Below are 20,564 nucleotides of genomic sequence, written 5' to 3'. Positions count from 1 at the left end.
GGATGAGAAGTGAAGGGCTGTGGAGCTGCTGCAGTTCCAGACGTGTCCCGCAGACAGAGGCAAGCTGCCAGCCCGGCTGCCCGGAGCTCTCACCAGCCTGGCCACGGCAGGTTGGGAAAGGGGCGGGAGACGGACAATGGCATGTTTTACCATGGAGAAGGCTCCGTAAGGAGAAAGCTTGTCCACAGGATCAGCAATAAAAAGATATTGCACCCAAAGGATCCTGGACGGAAGTAAAGGAGACGCATATTCACAGGGTCGCAGGAACAACCAGTTGCCCCGCAAAGGCAGAAGAGCTGTTTCTGAAGGAGGGCTCTGGCGTTGGCCCCAGGGCAGTGCGGGGTCCCCGGGCTCCCCCTTCTCCTCCTCTGCAGGACCTGGACGGGCTGAGGAAGCTCAGAGGGTTTCTCAGGTTGTCGCCCAGCGAGACATGAGCCCTAGGTGGGTGTGGTGCTGGGTGGGGGAGCTGGGTGTCTGTCTGTCCGTGCTGCCTGCACCAGCATCACCCGGGAACAGCGACCGGCTGCGCCTCAGCTCCCCTGCATGCCAGTTTCACTGAAAGCCTCCTGCATCCATCTGGAGGTCCTTCTCCTTAACACCCCTGGTCCTGATTAGGGATGGGAAGGGGACGAGAGTAAAGATGCCCAGGGAGGGAGAGGACAGGGGAGAGCTGGGAGCAGTAGGGGTAGGGTTAGGGGTGGGAGATGTAGCCCTGTTTTGGGGAGGCATGGTAAGCAGTACCCCTGGTGTTCAGCACAGGGGCAGTGATGGTGCTGGACTGGCCAGCTGTACTGGGTGAGTGCCAGCCTTGCCCTGGTGCAGCACCCCACTGCCCGTCCCTGCCTGCAGCCCCGCATCGGGGCAGGTTCCCATGCAAGCTCCTCCCCGCGTTGTGGTGCCCGTTTGTGTTTTCGTGGTGCACCAGGGTCTGTGATCACAGCGGGCTGCTGCCTACCATCCTGGGAAGCAGTGGGGCTCATGCCAGGGAGCAAGTGGCTGCTGCAGGTTGGGCTTGGGTTTTTTTTTGCCAAGATACCTGTTAATTCAGCTCCCTCGTTAAACCTAACAGAGGAGCAGATAATGTCAGGATGAGCTTTTTCTGGTGGGTTTCGGTTTAGCCCAGTTATTCCAGGCAGTATCCGGCATTGCAGCGTGGTACCTGTTTCCTAGGAGACTGCAGGAAAGCACAGGAGCAGCACAAACCCCAGCCGACGCGGGCTGCCACCGCGCACAATTAGCACAAATACTGTAAATGTCAAGGGAGGCTAAATATAGTCCTGCGCTGAGTCCTATCACACTGTTGCCCATTAGAGCCTCCCAGCTCGAGCGGTGCAAGCACGTGGGACCAGGGCTTTGCTCAACGTCAAGCCCCAGGCAGCAGCGGGGCTTTGTTTTGGTGTCTGAGGGTGCTCGCTGCCTGTGCAGGCAGGGATGCAGGCAGCCTGGTGTGGGGTCTGGCTAAATGGCCTTGCTCATCCGCCGCTTTCCCCAGGTGAGGGTTGTCCCCAAGGCGATCACCACAGGCTCAGGCCTGCAGCCTCCCGGACCTCAGTGGTTTTAGGTTTATCTGAAGCCCGGTGTTTGCCCAGCGGGATTTCCCCTTGGAGCATTTCTCAGCGCCATCCTCGCCCGTGGCATGGATGCGCTGCCTCGCTGGCAAGGAGCAGTTTTTCCCAGAGCACTGAGGGCTGCATGTCTCGGCTGTGCTCCTGGTATTTCAGATTTTTTTTTTTTTATGTTAAGCGACCTGTGGTTGATCATAAAGCACTTTTCTAATGGCCCTGAGAGAGCGAGCGGTAACCTCACCCTCTGTTTGCTCCCACAGCATTACTTTACCGTTAATTTCAACCATGAGAACCAGAAGACCCTGGAGCTGAGGACCGAGGATGCCAAGGACTGCGACGAGTGGGTGGCAGCCATAGCTCACGCCAGGTATTGCCCTCCGCCAGCGCAGACCCTGGGATGGGGGGTGTCGGAGGCAAAGCCATGCCCGAGGGTGGCTGCGGGGAGCTGCGGGCAAGGCTGCGGGCAGGGAGCCGTTGAGCCAGGCACTGCTGGCAGGCAGAGCAGAGCGCTTTTGGCCCCCAGCCCCATGTTGGGGACCCTTGTGCTGCACAGGAGGCTGCATTCAGACACGTCCCACCCAGCCCTGTGCCTGCCTGTCCCTGTCCCATGCAGGGCAGCCAACCTGGCAGGTTGGCGCTGCCTGTCCCAGTCTGGTGCCGGAGGGATGCCCGATTTGCCGTCGGGTTCAAAGGCCGCCAGGAAGGGTTTCATCTGGAATAGCAAAAACGGTCAGAAAGAGGTTTTTCCAGGCTCATGTTTCTGCGCTGTGGGAATGCTAGCGCAGCCCACTTGTTGCCCAGGGGAGAGTGGTCAGGGGCCGGTACGGCACAGCTGCGCGTCTGGTGAAGGAGGTTGCTGGGCTGGCAGCGAGAAGAGGGGGCAGATGAGTGTCATATGCAGGAGATTAGAGAAATATCATCTGCTGCAGCACCTTAATGAGAGCAGATGTCCGTAAGAGCTTGTGCTACAAGTGCTCTCCTTCTCATTAAACTTTTGGGACGTGGTACGTGAGAGAGGTTTGGCCATGGGTTTGTTCTTTTTTCTTGTCTCCTACCATTTCCTTAAAATTTGTGTTATCTTTTCTGTTTGCACCCTCGCGGGGAACCCGAATCCTCTCCAAATTGGTCAGTTCTGAGTAGCAGCATCCCAAACTGCAAGAGCCACCTCCCAGTTCATTCACCCTGCGGGTGCCCCGAGCCGGAGGGGCAAGGGCAGTGCATAGGCAGCTGGGAAGGAGAACCCCTCCACAGCAAACCACAGCATGCAGACACCTAATTTTGCGTGCACATCCCAGGGGGGCCATGGAGGAGGGGTGCTCACGTCTGTGTCTGCCTTGCAGCTACAGGAACCTGGCGACGGAGCACGAGGCACTGATGCAGAAGTACCTCCATCTCCTGCAGATTGTGGAAACGGAGAAGACTGTTGCCAAGCAACTCCGCCAGCAGATCGAGGACGGGGAGATCGAGATCGAGCGCCTGAAGGCCGAGGTGAAAAGCCCGGCGTCGCCCCGTGGATGCGCTGCCACTCCCCAGGGTGACCCGCGGGCTGTGGGCGGGCAGGTGGCATTGCTGCACTGGCAGGGACCAGGGGACATCGCAGCCAGCGTATTTATGTTTGTTTTAACGACATCAGGCTGGCCCCTTCTCTTGCAGAGAGGGGCGAAGGCATCACCTTTGTTGGAGGTTTTTCTTGCAGGAGCCGTGCAGCGAGCGGCCGCGGCTGCGCCGCCCAGGCACGGTGCATGTGCGGGGCTCAGTGTGGTCCTCGGCCCCAGGACACTGCTGCAGCAGGGAAGGGTTTGCTCCAGCAATGAGCGCTGGGGAACGGGCTAGCGAGCCGGTCCCTTGGGTTCAGGAGTAGGTATTGGGGGAGGGATGGAGACTCCCTATCTTACCATTTCGCCTTCCTTACTTTCATCCTAGATACTTTGATTAGGCCCCCTCTGCGTGCTGCGTGCCTGGTGGTAACATCTGCCAGGAGGTGCAATGCTAGAGGAGTAACCGAAAAAGGGAAGAGGTGTCTGTGGCCTCAGGAGAGAACCTGTGCCAGGTGCAAGCTGCATAACCTGAGTACATCAGGGGATTAATGTGCATGGTGCTATAAACAAAACAAACACTTTGCTATGAAGGGAGCGTTCTCTTCAATGAGAGCAACCCATAAAACCTGTTGTCCCTAGCTTGTCCCAGAAGCTCTCGCAGCAGTTTGCTGTTCAGTAGTTTGCGGCGTTGGGTCGTAGGAAGGGTTGACACGACGCGGGTTACGGCAGACAAAGGAACAAAATGCAAAAATGACTCAGCAGACAGTGCCGAGGGAAGCTTGTGTCTCTAAGGCACCTGGGGAAGAGGATGCTCGGCGGCGTGGGTATGCCCCGTGCTGCCTGGCCACCTGCGTTGCAGGGCTCCAGCCGGCCCTTGGTACCCTCTCGCTGCGTGGGTTTCGGCTGCTGGTGGGTGTTGGTGCTGGTGGTGCGGTGGCCGGTGAGCATGGGACACCCCAAAGCCAGTGCTGCTGCTGGCCCCCTCCTCGTGTCTGGCAGGGAGGGTCGGGCAGTGGCTTCGTGGTGGAGGCAGCTGGGAGCGGGTCCTGCTGCCTGCTGGGCTGAGATGTCGACCCTGAGTAAGTCAAAATCTCAAAATTGCCACGAAGGAGGCAATTGGAGAGGCGGCGAGGGCAGGAGTGGATTGGCATGTCCTTAAGGTGGTGTTTTCCTTATATTTGAGTCAAAAAGCGCAGGTCAATAGCAATCCCCAACCACGACTTGAGGCAGGCAGTACGCTGAAGGCTGCTTTTAGTCTTGGGGGACTGGGGAGCCGCAAGCCTTTCCCAGGAGCGGTTTCAGCACTGCTGAATTTGTGCTCTCCTCAACAGAACAGGATCAGCCCCAAAACCGCCCTGGCCGCGGCCTGCGGCACCCGCTTGGTGAGGGGGTTTCTTCTGGGGCCCCAGTCCGGCACCAGCCGGGAGCTCCCTGGGTCCGGTCCAGCCTCCGAGCTGGGGCAAGCTCCCTTCCCCTGGGAGCGTGGCCAGCGTAAGGGGCAGGGGAGGCGAGCGGTGGGGCAATGAGCAGCCTGATGAGCTTTCAGTCAGAGGAGGTGGGAGGTGTGTTGTGAACCCTGAAATTAGCTGAGGGGTCAGGGTCAGAGATGCCTGGCAGAGCTGCAGCCTGTCCCGTCCCCTGTGCCCAGGTACATTTGATTTTACCTTGCATTGGTTTGGTTTATTTTTAATCCTCCACATGCTTTGAAGCAGAGATCAAATAATCAGCTTCTACTTTAATGTGCAAATTTTGCTCACTCAATTTAAAAAAAAGAAACCAAAATAAAACCATGGCACCGGCAAACCCACACCATGGGTCCTGGCCGAGATGGGTCCAGAGCCAGCGCCGGGAATGGCTTCGGTGCTCTCAAACACTTAAATGCAGAGGGGATGCAGGGGATGTGTGGTGACTTGAGACTCCATAGGAAAGCACAGGGAGAGGAAAAAATTTCTAAAATCTCTTCTAACATCTAATCCCGTGTAATAAAATGGGGTGAAACCGATAGAGCTGCATAGGAGCTGAATCAGTGCCTGTGAGCCTGCGTCCGCTTTCTCTGGCATGTTCCTGCTCCTGCTGAGGCTGGCGGTGCTGGGGGTGGCTGTGCTGGGACAGCAGGGACGCTTGGGGGCCGGGGCAGCCCTGGTGCCTCCAGCTGAGCCCCTCTGAGCCACAGCCGGGTCACACCAGTGGCACAAGCGGGGCTGGCTGGATTGGGCTCATCCCCAGCCCTGCGCCAGGCACCAGCCCTGCGCCCTCCCTCCCGGCACCTGGCAGTGAGAAGTTTTGGGGAAATGCCTCCACATTGAATGCTGGGAGGGCCGGGTCTCTTTGGGAGAGCTCGACGCCGAGAGGTGGCTGTTGAGCTTCATTCAGACACGGTGACTGCATTGACCCACAGCATTTTTTGGCTTCTTACGGCATGAAAACACACAGCTCTTTGTTACAGTTCGGATTTTGTGGAAGTCATCTCCTCTTCCTGGGCTGTGACCGTGCAACAGAAGCAGCTTCTGCCCCTGTCCTCCTCCCCCAGCAGCTGTCTCCTCTCCTTCTTTACTTTGCTTTCCTTCCTAACAGTCCAGACACCGAAAAACCTACACGCGCTTGGCGGGTATTGCAGTTACTGCTGCTGTCAGTTCCTAGCGTCACTGGGAAGCAGAGTCTCCAACTGAAAAAGATCTCAACTCCTTTCTCTCCAAAACTTTTTGGAAAGTACTCTTTCAAAGTTGTTTTCTTATTTTTATTATTTTCTGTAAAATCAAAATTCAAATCACATTTTTCCTAATTTTCATTTTCTGAATAGTACATTTTCTGTTTTCCTACCCTTTCCCGTAGCTTTATAAATGGTTGCAGCGGTGGGGGCAGGGACACAGCAATGAGCAGAGGAGTGAGAAAAAGTACAGGCGAGAAACAGTAAAAATTCAAATGCTTGAAGCTAACGAGATTTGATCCAATTTGTGTTGGAAAGCTGTGACTGGATGAGAGTTTGTCCCCGTCTGCAAGTTTTAGAGTGCAAATGACTTGATATTTTTCTGCCATTTTCTCTCCAACTCGTTTTTTTAATGACTCGCCCATGAAGGCTTTCTTAGGAAACGGGGATGCGGTTTGCATTGGGTACCTGGCAGGATTTCCAGGTCCCCTCTGCGGCGTGTTTGGTGGGTGCTGGGGATGCCGGGGAGTCGGCAGCGCCCTGACGGCTCTGCAGCATTTCTTTATCTGCTCCATCTACCGATCTCCCATTAAGACAGAATCAGCACGACATGTCCCTGTATCTGTAGTTAAGCTGGAGGCACGTGCCATTCCCCGGCACTGCACGACAGCAGGGTTTGTCCTTGGCTCCCAGGACATGCCGGAATGTGCCGGGGCGGCCGCTTATGCTCCCCTCCTGTGCCTGCAGATCGCCTCCCTGCTCAAGGACCACGAACGCATCCAGGCCGGCCAGACCAGCGTTCCCAGCGACGACGACAGTGACATCAAGAAAATCAAGAAGGTGGGTGGTGGCGGGTGAGTGGCGCGGGGGCCGGAGCTGGCGCTCGGTGGGGGCCCGGTGCTCATGGTGGCGTGGCAGGCGCACTCCATGTGGGGCTGGCAGAGCGGTTGGCCTGGGGGGGCTGTCTGAGGAGGTGCCTCTGCTAACGGGGTTTTTTTAGGAGGAAAATGTGTTTTGCAAAACTGGAAACCCAATTGGTTGTGTTTGCTCTGCGGGGCACTCGCCGCTTTCCCCGGGTGAGCAAGGTGTCCCTGCCTGTGCCGGCTCATGCACAAACAGCACCTCTTACATCTCGCTTCTCCCACAGCTGTGGTTACATCTTTTATTTTTGCGAGGAAAAAGCCACCACCCAGCAGTGTTCCTGCAGGGAGCAATAGACCCCACGAGGAAATATGCTCCAGATAAAGTGCTCTCGGGGAGAACAAGCCGCATTCGCCAGCAGATGCTGCTTGCCATACGCCCCACTCCTGCAGGCGATTCCCTGAGCCTGGCAAACGCGGCGGTGCCTTGGCCTCCCCACGGTGCTGTGGAGGGGACCAGCGCTGCCACCGCTCGGGGAGGGTTTCCTGCCCTCGCCCAACCCCCAGGAAAGCCTGCACTGGCCCCAGGCGCCTGCTGCCCCATGCAGGGGACATGGGGTTGAACCCCACAGGCTTGGGGTGGCGGGCAGCGGCCGCACACATGGACGGAGCTCTGGGCACAGACTGGGATGTGCTGCAGATGCTCATGTACATGAGGAAGGCTTGGAAGCTTTTCTAGGTGTCTTAATACATCTCTGTGTGTTTGGGTGCCCAGACAGGTGCTGGCTCCAGGGGGACTTTGGTGCCCCAGCGCACCGGGTGATTGTGGGGTGCTGGGTAGGGCTAAGCACCAGGCAGGCTGGGAGTCTCCGTACCCGCACAGTCCTGCTGGCAGGGAAGTGCCCAACGTCGCAACTGTGCTGGGAGAGGTCAGGAGTCAACATGGGATCCTTGCTTCTCGTAGGAGTCTTCCATGCATCTCTGTAAAAAGAAAAGAGGACATTGTCTGCAATAAGAAAGTGCATTTAAATGAGTTATTGTTCGTTTCCCAGCTGGGAGGATTCGGAGCAGCACCAGTAACAGGCACCATTGTGCACACCTCAGCACAGAGCCAGGGAAACCTCACTGCAGAGCTGCGGCCCCTGCACCATGCTGAGCGCGGGGCGCCTGCCCGGCTCATCAGCCTGGACCCTAACACGGCCGCTGCTCCCTCGGCAGGTGCAGAGCTTCCTGCGGGGCTGGCTGTGCCGGAGGAAGTGGAAGACGATCATCCAGGACTACATCAGGTCCCCCCACGCTGACAGCATGCGCAAGAGGAACCAGGTCGTCTTCAGCATGCTGGAGGCAGAGGCCGAGTACGTCCAGCAGCTCCACATCCTCGTCAACAACTTTCTGCGGCCGCTGCGGATGGCAGCCAGCTCCAAGAAGCCTCCCATCACGCACGACGACGTCAGCAGCATATTCCTCAACAGGTGAGTGCCATCCTGGGCTCCAGGAGCTCTGCGGCACCCCATCAGAGCCAGCAGCCTCTGGGCAGGCATTGGTGTCCACGGCCCACTGCCCTCCCCTGGGAATGGGTGTTGGGGTGCTTGGTGCCAGGGGACTCCCCGGGAGCCTGCAGCCTGGCCCCCAAAGCTATGGATGGAAGCTCATCATCCCCATGGGACAGCTGCACAAGCAGCTCGCTGAGTGCTTGGCACTGACACGAGGAGGTGCCATGGAGGCTGATGCTCCAGGGCCTCAGTAGTGGGTTGGGGCTGCCAGGAGCCTGTCTGTATGAGGTCCTGGCTCTGGCAGCGGGCAGGACAGTGTCCTTTGGCATTAACAGCAGCCCGTAGGTAATGATGGACGAGTGAAGCGGGGAGGATGCAGCTCTCATGGGAGATGGTATGGAGGGGGCAGGCGTAGCCTCTCCTGCAGCTGCGACACGGGGTCACAGCCGCCGCAAAGTGTGCCGAGAATGGCTGGGCCCGGGCACTGGCGGGGATGGGAGGTGATGCTCGCTGACCCCAGCCAGGCCACCATGATGCCAAGTATGTCAGCAGTATATGCCAGGTTTAATGGCAGCTGCAATGGCTCCATCCCATGGATGGTACTGATACCAGCGGCAAGTCCTACCAGCCAGCCCTGCCAGCCCTGGAGGTGCCAGCCACTTGTCCCTTGCTGAGGGGAGCAGCGCTTGCAGCTCCTGGCATTTGCTCCTGTTGCTCTCCGCGACCCTTCCTGCTGTTGCTGTGAGCTCCCTGGGCTGCATGGGGTGCCAGCTCGCTCTGGAAGCTGAGAGGGACCCAAACTGTAGAACCCAAATTCCAGTTTTCCCCCACATCTGGGCTTGTGTGAAGCTAGCACTTTGACTGTGGCCAGTGCAGGCAGAGTGAGCGCTCCCAAGCACCCCTCCTCTGCCTTGTCTCGTCTCTGTGGCCTGAAGGAGGTCCCTTGCTGTAGGGTCTCTTGGAGAATGAACAGTGGAGGACACGGGGCCAGCTCAGAGCTCCAGCCAGGAGCAACCCTGTCCTGCCAAGGCTGGGGAGAGCAGGGGTGCCCTGGGTGGGCAGCAGCATCAGGACAGGGAGGCAGATGGGTGTCTCAAAGGGCTGCACTCCCACCAAGCATTGCCCACCCGCAGGAGTGGGGCTGCCCCGGCTCGGCACAGCTCTGCCTGGCATCACGCCCTCCTCGGCAAAGGCTTTGGCCCATTCCTGCTCTGCCTGGCCCAGCGGGCAGCAGGAGTGGTCAGGCAGGGCTGGAGAGCATGGGGCATGTCCAGGCAGGGCAGAGGCAGAGCTGCCTGGCCAGGAGAATGTGAAGGTGATTTATCAACTGCTGGAAATCAAACGAACCCCGTCCCTCGCTGATGGCGAGGGACAGGTACCTGCGGAAAACATCAGATTCCCAAGGGGAGCAGACTGATAGCAAAGGGCAATACTAATTAGCTCCCAGCCTGCAGCCAACGGGGACGGGGTGTGCACAGCATCGGACAGCGAGTGCTGGGCGCGGGGGAGCCAACGACGCTTTCGCCCCCCCTGCCAGTGCCACTCTGTGGGGCTGGGCTGGGAGGGGGGGAAGCTCATTCCCCTGTGGGAAGGGGGGTCTGGGCTTCCCTGCATTTCGGGGTTTACATCTGAAGGGAGCTTCAGGCTGCTCAGTTCCTCCCTCTCCTCTGTCCTCATCAACCATTCCCTGCGCACCTCTGGGGACCCTCTCTGCAACCCACCTTGTGCAGGCAGGGCTCCCCTGCTCCCCGTCTGGGCTGGTGATTTTGTCTAATTAGTCATTATTTGTCACTTGTTCATCTGTCTTTTCACCCCTTGGTTTATCTTTCAGTGAAACGATCATGTTTTTGCACCAAATCTTTTATCAAGGCCTGAAGGCAAGGATATCCAGCTGGCCGACGCTCGTGCTGGGTGAGTGCGTGTTGCCTCCTCACTGTGTTTCCTTCCCGCTTGCTGGTGGAGCCGAGCCCGCGCTTCTCCTCCCAGTGCAACTTAACAGGCGTTTTGCTAACCGGCGGCAGCAGTGAAATGCATCGCACAGCACATCACTCGTTCATGTTGGTCACAGAGGCGAGGACCTGAGCAAAAAACCAGAGAAACCCAATTCCTGCATTCCTGGTTCTGCCGGGCGGTGGAAGGGGTGGGCTGGACCATGCACAGGAGAGCTGATGCTGAAGAGCATTGCTGTGTCCTATTAGACCCTCAGCTGGCTCTACAGGGTGTCTTTAAAACCCAAACTGGGCAGACCTGGGGCTTGCACAAGCAGCACAAGGCCCCAGGGGGTGCCCTGGGTGGGACCTGGGGGCAAGGAGGGTTGGGAGCCAGGGGGGCTGTGCCAGGACCCCAGGGCATGGGCTGGACCAGCCCACTCACCTCCCCACCGCCTTTCTGCTCGCAGCCGACTTGTTCGACATCCTGCTGCCCATGCTGAACATCTACCAGGAGTTCGTGAGGAACCACCAGTACAGCCTGCAGATCCTGGCGCACTGCAAGCAGAACCGGGACTTCGACAAGCTGCTGAAGCACTATGAGGCCAAGCCTGACTGTGAGGAGAGGACCCTGGAGACCTTCCTGACCTACCCCATGTTCCAGGTGACCACTAGTGCCGGGATTGGCCCCGGGGATGCCACCACAGTGCTGGCGGCGAGGGACGGGCTGGGCGGTGCAAACCCCAGCCCCACAGCAGGCATCGGGTGGTGGCGAGGCAAAGCCTGGGTGAAGATGGCCTGGGGCTGGACCCCACGTGGTCCCATGCTGCTCCTGAGACCTGCTCAGGCCATTGCTGGGCTTGTCGGTGCTGCAGGAGGACTCTCTGGGTGAAGCTGCCAACTTCCCGGTTACCCCATGCTGCTGGGACATGGATGGGGCACAGCAGAGTCCTGGGCAAAACGCCACGCTGTTCCCCCTCTTCATTAAGCTTTAGCACGAGGAACTTTGAAGCTTTCATAACCTCCTGGATCAGGGGGTCTGAGGCACAGTGTCTCCGGACACAGCGGCTCTGGGAGCAGTGCAGGGTGGGCGCCTGCAGCCCTCTGTGCCCCCTCCATCCTGCCTGCCCCCCCGCACTGCACCGCAGCTGATTCCCCGCTCTGGTCTGTTGTGCTGCAGATCCCCAGGTACATCCTGACGCTGCACGAGCTGCTGGCTCACACCCCCCACGAGCATGTGGAGAGGAACAGCCTGGATTACGCCAAGTCCAAGCTGGAAGAGCTCTCCAGGTCAGACACACCACTGCCCATCCCTGCCTGCTCCTGCCTGTCCTGGCAGCTGGGGCTGCGGGACCAGGGGCAGCTCTTGCACCCAGGCGGTTCGGACTGGTGGAGGGGCTCTTGGCCGGGCTGCTGGCATGGTGTGCTGCCCTTCTGCTGGGCAGGGAGAGGGGCTGGGGCAGGCAGACCCTGACCTGCAGGGTTTGGAGAGGGTGCAGTGCCGGTGGTACCAGGCTGGCCTGGGTGTTCATACAGCACCCACAGGGTGAAGCCGGTGGAGATGGTGACAGAGGGGCTGTGCTGTCCCGCTGGGGTAGGATGCAGGAGAAGCTCAGTCCTCGGTTTGCTCAGAGCCCGTTGGCCGTCCCTGACAAGGATGAAACCCCTCGTGAGCCGTTGGCACAGGGAGATCTGCCTGCTTGTGCATGGGGTGCTGTGGGTGGCGTTGTGGGGAGCTCGCCCGGGTGCCTCTGGCTGCCCACGCACCCTGCCTGCTGCTCGGGCGCAGGCAGCAAGCAAAGCCCTGCGCCAAAGGTGCCCCGTGCTGTTTTAGCCAGGATCCACCCTCCCATTGCCCTTGTCCTCTGTGTTTCGAAGGCTGAGATGTTCCAGTGCTGTCTCCTGGCCTCCTGTGCAAATCCGTCCCTGGGGCCGGTGGGATGAGAGCCCGGCTGCTTCTGGCGTGTTCCAGGGCTCCTTAATGATGAAATATGAGTTTTGGAGGACTGGGACGGCTCTCAAGGTCTGGCTCTGTCCTCTGGCACAGCTGTGCTTCTGGGTGCTGGTGGGGCTGCCCCGTGGGAAGGGGCTGAGTGCCCCCCAGGTCTCTGCAACGAGCACCCGGGAATCAGCTGCGATTCCCTGTTTCCAATCCTCTCCCTCCTCAGGCCACGGACCGAAGCGTTCTGTGTGTCCTGTGCTAGCGTGTTGTGACGGCACCAAACACACCGGCGCTCCTTGGTCCTGAAGCAATCCACAAAGAGTTTCCATCCCTTTTCCCACTCCTCAAGGAGCAGGGATGTTGGAGGGGACTGGTGACGGGGGAGGAACCTGTCCATCACTAAATCCAAATTTTGTGATTTCCGAGTAAGAAGCACTCGCGTTTCAATATTTACAAATCTGGAGGTACAGTCCAGGCTGATGTGTAGGTTACCTCCTGAACTCCCAGGTCTGTATAGATACAAATGACTGCTGTAATTCCCTTGGTATTCCTTTGGTTTTGGTCTTACCTAGTGTAGCCCCTCCACTCTGTTAAAAGGGATCTGCTGGGAAAAGTGCAAATCTCATCCAAGCTCCAATGTTCTCTTCTCTCCTTCAGGATAATGCATGATGAAGTGAGTGAGACTGAAAATATTCGAAAAAATCTGGCGATAGAGAGGATGATTATTGAAGGGTGTGAAATTCTGCTGGACACCAGCCAGACTTTCGTAAGACAAGGTACAGTGTTTGTGTCGATGTCCCTCCCCTCCGCGGTTAATGCAAAGCCCTGCAGCCCCTGTCCCCCCGCCACCGCATCCCCCTGCAGCGCCGTCTGGTGAGCTGTGAAATTTAAAAATATAACCCGTTTCTGAATTTTCTTTGCTCCCAAGTGCCTCACTTTCGGACAGTCTCGGCACTGCATTTTGTTGCATCACGGAGCAGAATGTGCATTTTAGCCATTATTGATTTCCTACCACCAGAGAAGTAGCGGGACGCATCCTGACCTCCTGGGCACACTCGGTCCCGGAGGAGCACCCACGCAATGTGGGTGCAAGGGTGGGTTGGGGGCTGTGGCTGGTGCTCACCTGGTCTCTGGGCCCCGATAACCTGCACAGCTGGTGGCTCACGGGGCCAGTCCCAGTCCCAGCCCTGGTGCTTGGGGACACACTCGCCACTGCCTCGCTCTGGGCACACAGCGATGCCCTGCTCCCGGGTACCGTGCCCTGGAAAGCTGCCCCCGATGCCAGGGATGGGTCTCTCCCTTCTGTAGGGTCCCTCATCCAAGTGCCGATGTCAGAGAAAGGGAAGATCACGCGGGGGCGGCTGGGCTCCCTCTCGCTGAAGAAGGAGGGCGAGCGGCAGTGCTTCCTCTTCTCCAAGCACTTGATCATCTGCACCAGGGGCTCCGGAGGCAAGCTGCATCTGACCAAGGTGCAGAGGGCTGGGGGGGTCTTAGCAGCCTCCAGCAAAGGGTCCGGTGGCTGCTGGGCTTGGAGCTGGTGCTGCTCCCTGGGGTGCTGGGGCAGGGGCTCGTGCACAGGGAGGGGGCAGAGGCCGGCACTTCTGCAGCCCGAGCTGGCCAGGCTCTTCTGGTGACACCAGGGGTCCAGGGGTCACATTGCCCTCCCCTGGCTGCAGCCTCCTGGGGGTGCTGGGCTGAGAGCAGGCGGTCGGTTGGATTTATTTCATGTGGTCCAGATGCCTTGTCAGTGATGTGCGGAGCTCTGAGTCGTGGGCAAAGACAAGAAATTGCAAGTTCTCAATAAAAGAAGTTATCCTGATTTGCAGCAGAAACCTTGACAATCTATTCAGTGAGAAAGTTAAATTATAGCCTAGGTTTGTACATAATGCTCACAGGCTTCTGCAGTCCGCTCCCAAGACTCACGCTTTTGTTGGTGGAAGTTTTGAAGTTAATTGAGCAAGAATCTTACAGAAATTGCTCATTACTGAGCAGTTTGAAAAATTACAGTCCGTGGCAAAGAGTTGATAATTATAACAACAGATTTTTGGAAAATTTAATTTAAAGCTCATATTAAATAATTTATAAACAAATTAGTTGATCGGTTATAGAAGGAAAACCACGATATCCCAGCTGTCAGTAACTGCTTTTTTCCCGGTGAAAGCAGACGCTGTGCTGGCCGCGGGCTGTGTGTGCACCCATGGCAGCATCGCCCCATCCCCGGGGCAGTGGGCTGCGACGTGGGGCGGGGGGCTGGGGCCAGGGCAGCCCCCAGCCACCCGGGGGGGGTCCTGCCGCTGAGCCCCGACTCCCGCCTCTGCAGAACGGCGTGATCTCCCTCATCGACTGCACGCTGGTGGAGGAGCAGGAGAGCACCGACGAGGATGGTAGGTGCCCCTGCCCCACCCGCGGCCCCATGCCAGGCAGACCCCCCTCGGGGCATGCCCAGGGCCCTGCTCAGCCCCCACCCGTGGGTATGCGGTGGAAGGGTTGGCTTATGTGCCCCAGCGGGCGCTGAGCAGACAGGGGCGTCTCAAAAAGCAAAGTTGCAGCTACTCCAGGACCCTCTTCTGAGGTTGTCAGCACCACCAGCATGGCAGACCGTCTCCTGCTGCGCACCGCAGGCAGTTTTGGGTTTTGCAGCGTGGTCACCCCATTGCGGGGGGGACAAAGCCCGCACCCAGCAGGGCCGGGGAGGTGTCGGGGGTGCAGGTCCTGCTGGAGGCTGCACTTAATGCCAGAGCCTTGGCATGAGGTTGCTGCCAGCCCCAGGCAATGCCTTCCCTGGCTGGAGGCAGCTGCCGTGTTCTGAGGCTGGGGACCAATGGCAGTGTGGTCAGCACTGCTGGCGTCCCCTGTCTCGGATGTGGTGTCCTCCTGGACATTGCTGCCGTCCATCCGTGTGGCATAAAATCAACTGCAGCAGAGCTGGAGCAAATTGAGATGCTGAATAGATTCAAGGAAGTCATGATCTACCCGCTGGATTTAATTAAGTAAATTATTTACTGTGAACCAAACAGATGCACATTTATGCAAATCTGACCTTCCTGAGGCAGGCAGCGAGCATCACAGCTCGCTGCTAGCAAGTGGAAAAACGCAAAGATGCTGGACGTCCTCAGCCATGCCCACTTAACTGCAGACTTGTGAAAAAGCACAGGCTCCTTTCTCTTGTCCTCGTTACGAGTTAGAATTCTAACACGTGCCGAGGAGCCGGGTTCTTTGGCAGTTCTAACACTGCCCGGGCCCCAGCAGTGAGGCTGTGCTGCGCTTGTGACGTGCAGACTTTACTTTGCAAACACGGAGCCTTTGCCCAGCAAACCTGTTGCGTCCTTACCACAGACAACCCACAAAATGCAACAAACTCCTTAAAACCTTAATAAAACCTATGCTGGGGAGAGGGGGTGGGGAAATCTTTTCACAATCACTGTGTGTGGTTTTTCTATTCCAAAGCAAAAGCATCGGGGCAAGACATTGACCATCTTGACTTCAAAATCGTGGTGGAGCCAAAAGATTCCTCATCTTTTACGGTTATCCTCGTGGCCTCGTCCAGGCAGGAGAAGGCTGCATGGACCAGCGACATCAGCCAGGTAGGACGGACCCGGCAGGGAGGAGGTGTTGGGGCACAGAGTCCTCGGGGATGAGCAGCCCCTGTGGGATTCCTGCTCGGCTGCCCCCATGCAGGCTGCAGCAGTGGCTTTGGGCACCCAGAATTAACACTTCTTGTTTGCTGCACGGCTACAGTTCTGCTGCCTGCCCTTGGACTGTGGCTGTGGCGGTAGCGCTCGGCTGGGTTTGTACCCTGGGTGCTTTCCTGGCACCACCGGGGTGCTCGGGACCTGCTGCGGGCTGAGATCTCACTGCATCAGGCTGGCATGAACAGCACGGGTGGACCACCAAGCCTTGGGCACCCAGGGAGAGCGGTTCTACGCAGAGGGTGACTTGGAGCTGGGGCCATCGCCATAAGCTTTCTGGTGTCTGCTAGCTCAAAGAGGAGGAGGTGGAGGAGGAAGGTGACACCAGCCACAGCAGGTGGGAGCAGAGTCTGTCCCGTCCATGCTCTGCCTGCACATGTAGATGTGTGGTTTGGATGTCTCCTCTGACTCAGACACATGGTAACAATTTACACCTGCTCTTCATTTGCTTTATGCAAATGACTTTGAAGATCTTTTTTCCCAAGTGGAAGAGGAAAAGTTATCGGTTAAATAGGGATTGCCTCCTGGCCACGTCTGTTGTACTATGTCCTTACCTGTGTCCCCCTGCTGAGCATTGGTCCCCAAGGAGAGATGTGGGCAGGAGCTGGGGCCAGCCCCACGCAGGGAAGTGGCAGCTTCTGGTCCCACTCTCCGCAGGGGCTGGGGCCAGTCCTGCCCACGCGGGGGTCTCCAGCCCACGCTCCTGCGCAGCAAAGCCCATGGCAGTGAGCCGGCAGCAAAGGGACCAGTGCCGCTCTGCTGCCCGCTGGGTCTCCCTCCGAGAGCATCCAGCAGCGCAGGCTGGGAGGGGAGTTTAATTACGGTGATAAAGGATGAGAGGGGGTTTCTGGCAACTCTCGCAATGCCTTTGTGCCTACCAGCACACCCTGAGCCTGGGCCAGGTCCATAGCAGGAGAGCCAGGGGAGCCGCTCTGGGCGACGCTTCCCCAGAACAGGAATGCAAGAGTGTGATCATGAAGCTCCTATTTTCAGGCAGAAGCTCTTGCCCTTCCCAGCTGTGCACTCCCAGCCGTGGTGTCCTGTCAGGCACGGTAGATGCAGCTAGCAAGGATGTGTCTTGTCTGGATAACAACGAGCTCAGGCTCTCTTACGGCGCGTCGAAGCCTGGTGGGCAGCAGGGCTGCCCTTGCCGCTGCCGCCTTCTCCCACCTCCCACCCATGTCTCTTCCAGTGCGTGGACAACATCCGCTGCAACGGCCTCATGATGAACGCCTTTGAGGAGAACTCCAAGGTCACCGTCCCCCAGATGATCAAGTGAGTGCTGCCGCAGCTGGGTGCTGCGGAGAGCGCCGGGCTCTGCCTGGCCCCACGGCACAGCTCCCACAGCAGCCAAACGCTGCTGAAAGCCCCGGGAGCCCGGCGACTTTCCCATGTGCTCAGGCACTTGGGTGTGCTGTTCCCAGCGTGGTGATTAGGAGCGCTAATTAGCTGGGAGAGGAGATTTGTGTGGGACTGTGCTCGGGGAGGTGGAAAGGTCAAAGGGGAGAGCTCAGAGAAAAAATAATAATAGTAAAGGGGTGGGGGGGTGAAACCCCCAGAGGAGAGGGGCGCAGGGAGCTGTGTGGGTGCTGGGTGCAAGGGCTGGCCCGGCCCAAGGAGGTACATATGTGGCATGAGGGGGACCGGGCACAGCCGGTGGGATGAGGCATCAGGGGGGGTGTCCCCGCTGCATCAACTGCCCGCACTGCTGCGGGTCTGCTGTCATGTACGGGGAAGGGTCTTGGTTCGTGGGTGTCCCCCAGCGACAGTCTGTCATTCCACGTTTTTTGCACAAACCTCTGCCTGTTGAGCACTGTGCAGTGTTTCCACCCGTTCTGGGGTGCAGACTTCCTAGCTTTCCCCCGGGAGTATTCCTGCCTGTGTTTTACATAGGGGCACCTCCGAACAAACGTGGGTCCTTTGCTGACGAGGACCTGTACAGCTTTCTGTGGTCCCCGCACATCTCGGGGGGAAGCTGCTTGTGCAAAGCAGCTCTTGGTTTCGTTCCAGGCTGGAACCACAGATATCTTGTTTCTCTGCAGGTCTGATGCCAGCTTGTATTGTGATGATGTTGACATTAGGTTCAGTAAAACGATGAATTCCTGCAAGGTCCTGCAGATCCGCTATGCAAGCGTGGAACGGCTCCTGGAGAGGCTGACGGACCTGCGGTTCCTGAGCATTGACTTTCTGAACACGTTCCTGCATTCGTACCGCGTCTTCACCACCGCCCTGGTCGTCCTCGACAAGCTCATCACGATCTACAAGAAGCCGATCAGCGCCATCCCCGCACGGTGAGGCTGCGTGTGGCACCGCTGCAGTACCCATGCCGGTGACCTGTCCTGCCCCTAAAGGACCGACAGAGTTTATGGGGGTCTGCGTCATTGCTCCTCCATCCCCTTTTCTGTCCTGAGTCAGTCCTCTGCTCCCCAGACCTGCCTGGCCCTGGTGCCACTCCAGGGCTGTTTCACCTGGTCCCGTGAGTTGTGATACCTGCAAATTGGGGAAGCAGATAATCCCGAGCTCTGAGGGTGTCCCCGCTCCTGGGAGGGCCAAGCAGTGGGAACAGGGTGGCAGGGGCTCACGCCGGCTGTGCCATGCCCGGGTTCTGGAGAGCGTGGGGTGCCCCGGAGACCCAGTGCTGCTGGAGCTGCCGGCGGGGGATCTCCACAACCTCTCAGACAGAGTAGGTGCGAATTCAGCCTTTCCCTGTCTCTCTGCCAAGGTCCCTGGAGCTCCTGTTTGCAAACAGCCAGAACAACAAGCTGCTGTACGGCGAGCCCCCCAAGTCGCCCAGAGCCAACCGCAAGTTCTCCTCGCCTCCCCCGCTCTCCATCACCAAGTCCTCGTCCCCCAGCCGGCGGAGGAAGCTCTCCCTCAACATCCCCATCATTACAGGAGGGAAGGCGCTGGACCTGGCTGCTCTGAGCTGCTCCTCCAATGGCTATGCAAGCATGTACTCCTCCATGGCTCCCTTCAGTAAGACCACCCTGGACATAAACAAACTGTACGTGTCCAGTAACTATCCCAATAAAATCCCTGACGAAGGAGAAGCAGCCTCAGAAAAGCAAGAGGAGTCACTGCCGAGCAAGCAAAGTAAGTTGCTGTGGGTTTGCAGGTGGGTGGGCGTCCAGCCCAGGCAGCCGGCAGGGAGGGGGCCGGTTTTGGTGGGTGCTCTGCGGGGGTACAGGGACATGTGCGGGGGATCAGGCACACCGTGCCTGGGGGCTTTGCAGCAGCCCAGCCCTGGGCTGGGGCAGGCGGCCTGGCTGTGTGCTGGTGAGTGGTGGGTGCAGGGAGCCCCTGCCCCATGAGCAGGCACGCAGCAGCCCCCCATGTGCTGGGGAGACCAGTGGCAGTTGTGGTGGTGGTGGTGGCAGTGGTGGCGCTCCTGGAGATGCAGTGACTTGTGTGGTGTGGCCTCCAGGAGGCTCAGCAACAGGGTATTGTGGGAAGAGAGCTGGAGCCAGGTAAGTAAAACACTGCAGGGGCCACAGGTCATTGCCCCACTGAGCATCCCTCTGCCCCCCTGCGCTGATGTGCCCGAGCACGGCTTTGAGCACAGCACAGCAGTGGAGGACGAGGCTCCCTCCCCCCTGCCATAGCCCTGCGGGAGCCATTCGGCAGCGGAGACCCCAGGGACCCTCTGTCTTTAGCACTTGCCGCAGCATTTGTGGCTGCAGGCTGAGCTGCACTCCCACCCCACAGCGCAGGGACCAGCCCACTGCTCACGCTGCCTGTCATGGTTTAACCTCAGCTGGCAACTGAGCACCACACAGCCGCTCGCTCACTCCCCCCCCCGGTGGGATGGGGGAGAGAATTGGAAGAGTAGAAGTGAGAAAAACTCGTGGGTTGAGATAAAAACAGTTTAATAATTGAAATAAAATGATAATAATAATAATAATAATGTAATAATGATAATAATAATATACAAAGCAAGTGATGCACAATGCAATTGCTAACCACCCACCCACCGATGCCCAGCCAGTCCCCCAGCAGCGGCCCCCCCGGCCAGCTTTCCCCAGTCTATGTACTGAGCATGACGTCCCATGGTATGGAATGTCCCTGTGGCCAGTTTGGGTCAGCTGTCCCGGCTGTGCCCCCTCCCAGCTTCTTGTGCACCTCCAGCCTGCTCAGTCGGTAGAGCATGGGAAGCTGAAAAGTCCTTGACTAGTGTAAGCACTGCTCAGCAACAACCAAAACATCAGTGTGTTATCAACATTGTTCTCATCCCAAATCCAAAACACAGCACTGTACCCGCTACTAGGAAGGAAATTAATTCTATCCCAGCTGAAACCAGGACACTGCCCCATCTGCACCGGAATCACGCTCAGCACCCTGAGCTGGGACCTGCTGGCTGTGGGGCGGCTGCCTTGGGGCCGGACCCCTGTGCAAGCAACGCTGTGTGCACGACTCCGGCACTGCTAGCAGTTTCCTTGTCTTTAATGAAAATGGGAACAGGCTGCAGCCTCCCTGTTTCCACCTCAACGTTATCCTCTCTCTCACTGCGGGTTGTGTGAGTACCTTCTGTGCCCTGGTGCACAAGCAGGGGCTCTGAGAGGGGCGAAGCCAGTCTGTGGGGTAGCCGTATGCGAGGGCAGAGAACAGCCCAGCCGGAGGCGGGGGGACAGGCTGCCCCAGCTCCTCCCGCAGCCCTTTGCTGGGTGATTTCCCAGCGCCTGCACCCTGGGAGGGAGGTACCGCATCCCACCCCATTGCTGTGTGCAGGGTGCATGGGCTGGAGCTTGCCCATGGTCCGTCTCGCCGTCGCCAGCCCTGGGCAGAGCCTCCGAGCTGGCAATACATGCACCATGGACAGCACAGAAAGCTCCTGCCTCCTGTGGGTTGTGTGCTACCTGAAAGCTGAGTAAGTTGTAATAACAAAACAAACAAAAAAACCTAAAA

General features: G+C 58.3%; 1 protein-coding gene across 3 annotated transcripts in view; it reads left to right on the top strand.

The window, feature by feature from the left end:
• RASGRF1 (Ras protein specific guanine nucleotide releasing factor 1) overlaps positions 1–20,564 on the top strand; it is a 45,656-nt gene that overhangs the window by 12,191 nt on the left and 12,901 nt on the right. For 2 of the 3 annotated variants that reach the window (XM_076348181.1, XM_076348180.1), the window contains exons 2-15: positions 1,826–1,932; positions 2,906–3,053; positions 6,498–6,590; positions 7,829–8,082; positions 9,935–10,014; positions 10,502–10,695; positions 11,212–11,321; positions 12,631–12,749; positions 13,282–13,442; positions 14,294–14,357; positions 15,421–15,557; positions 16,855–16,937; positions 17,705–17,953; positions 18,385–18,755. In XM_076348181.1, coding sequence (XP_076204296.1) covers positions 1,826–1,932; positions 2,906–3,053; positions 6,498–6,590; positions 7,829–8,082; positions 9,935–10,014; positions 10,502–10,695; positions 11,212–11,321; positions 12,631–12,749; positions 13,282–13,442; positions 14,294–14,357; positions 15,421–15,557; positions 16,855–16,937; positions 17,705–17,953; positions 18,385–18,755 — 2,170 coding nt within the window. The remainder of the gene's footprint in view (positions 1–1,825; positions 1,933–2,905; positions 3,054–6,497; positions 6,591–7,828; positions 8,083–9,934; positions 10,015–10,501; positions 10,696–11,211; positions 11,322–12,630; positions 12,750–13,281; positions 13,443–14,293; positions 14,358–15,420; positions 15,558–16,854; positions 16,938–17,704; positions 17,954–18,384; positions 18,756–20,564) is intronic. The other variant, XM_076348182.1, reaches the window with a different exon arrangement.

Source organism: Aptenodytes patagonicus, chromosome 10 (assembly GCF_965638725.1).
Source record: "Aptenodytes patagonicus chromosome 10, bAptPat1.pri.cur, whole genome shotgun sequence".
Lineage (NCBI taxonomy): Eukaryota > Metazoa > Chordata > Aves > Sphenisciformes > Spheniscidae > Aptenodytes > Aptenodytes patagonicus.
Note: the sequence above shows the minus strand (reverse complement) of the source record. Positions and strands in the feature narration are given on the sequence as shown.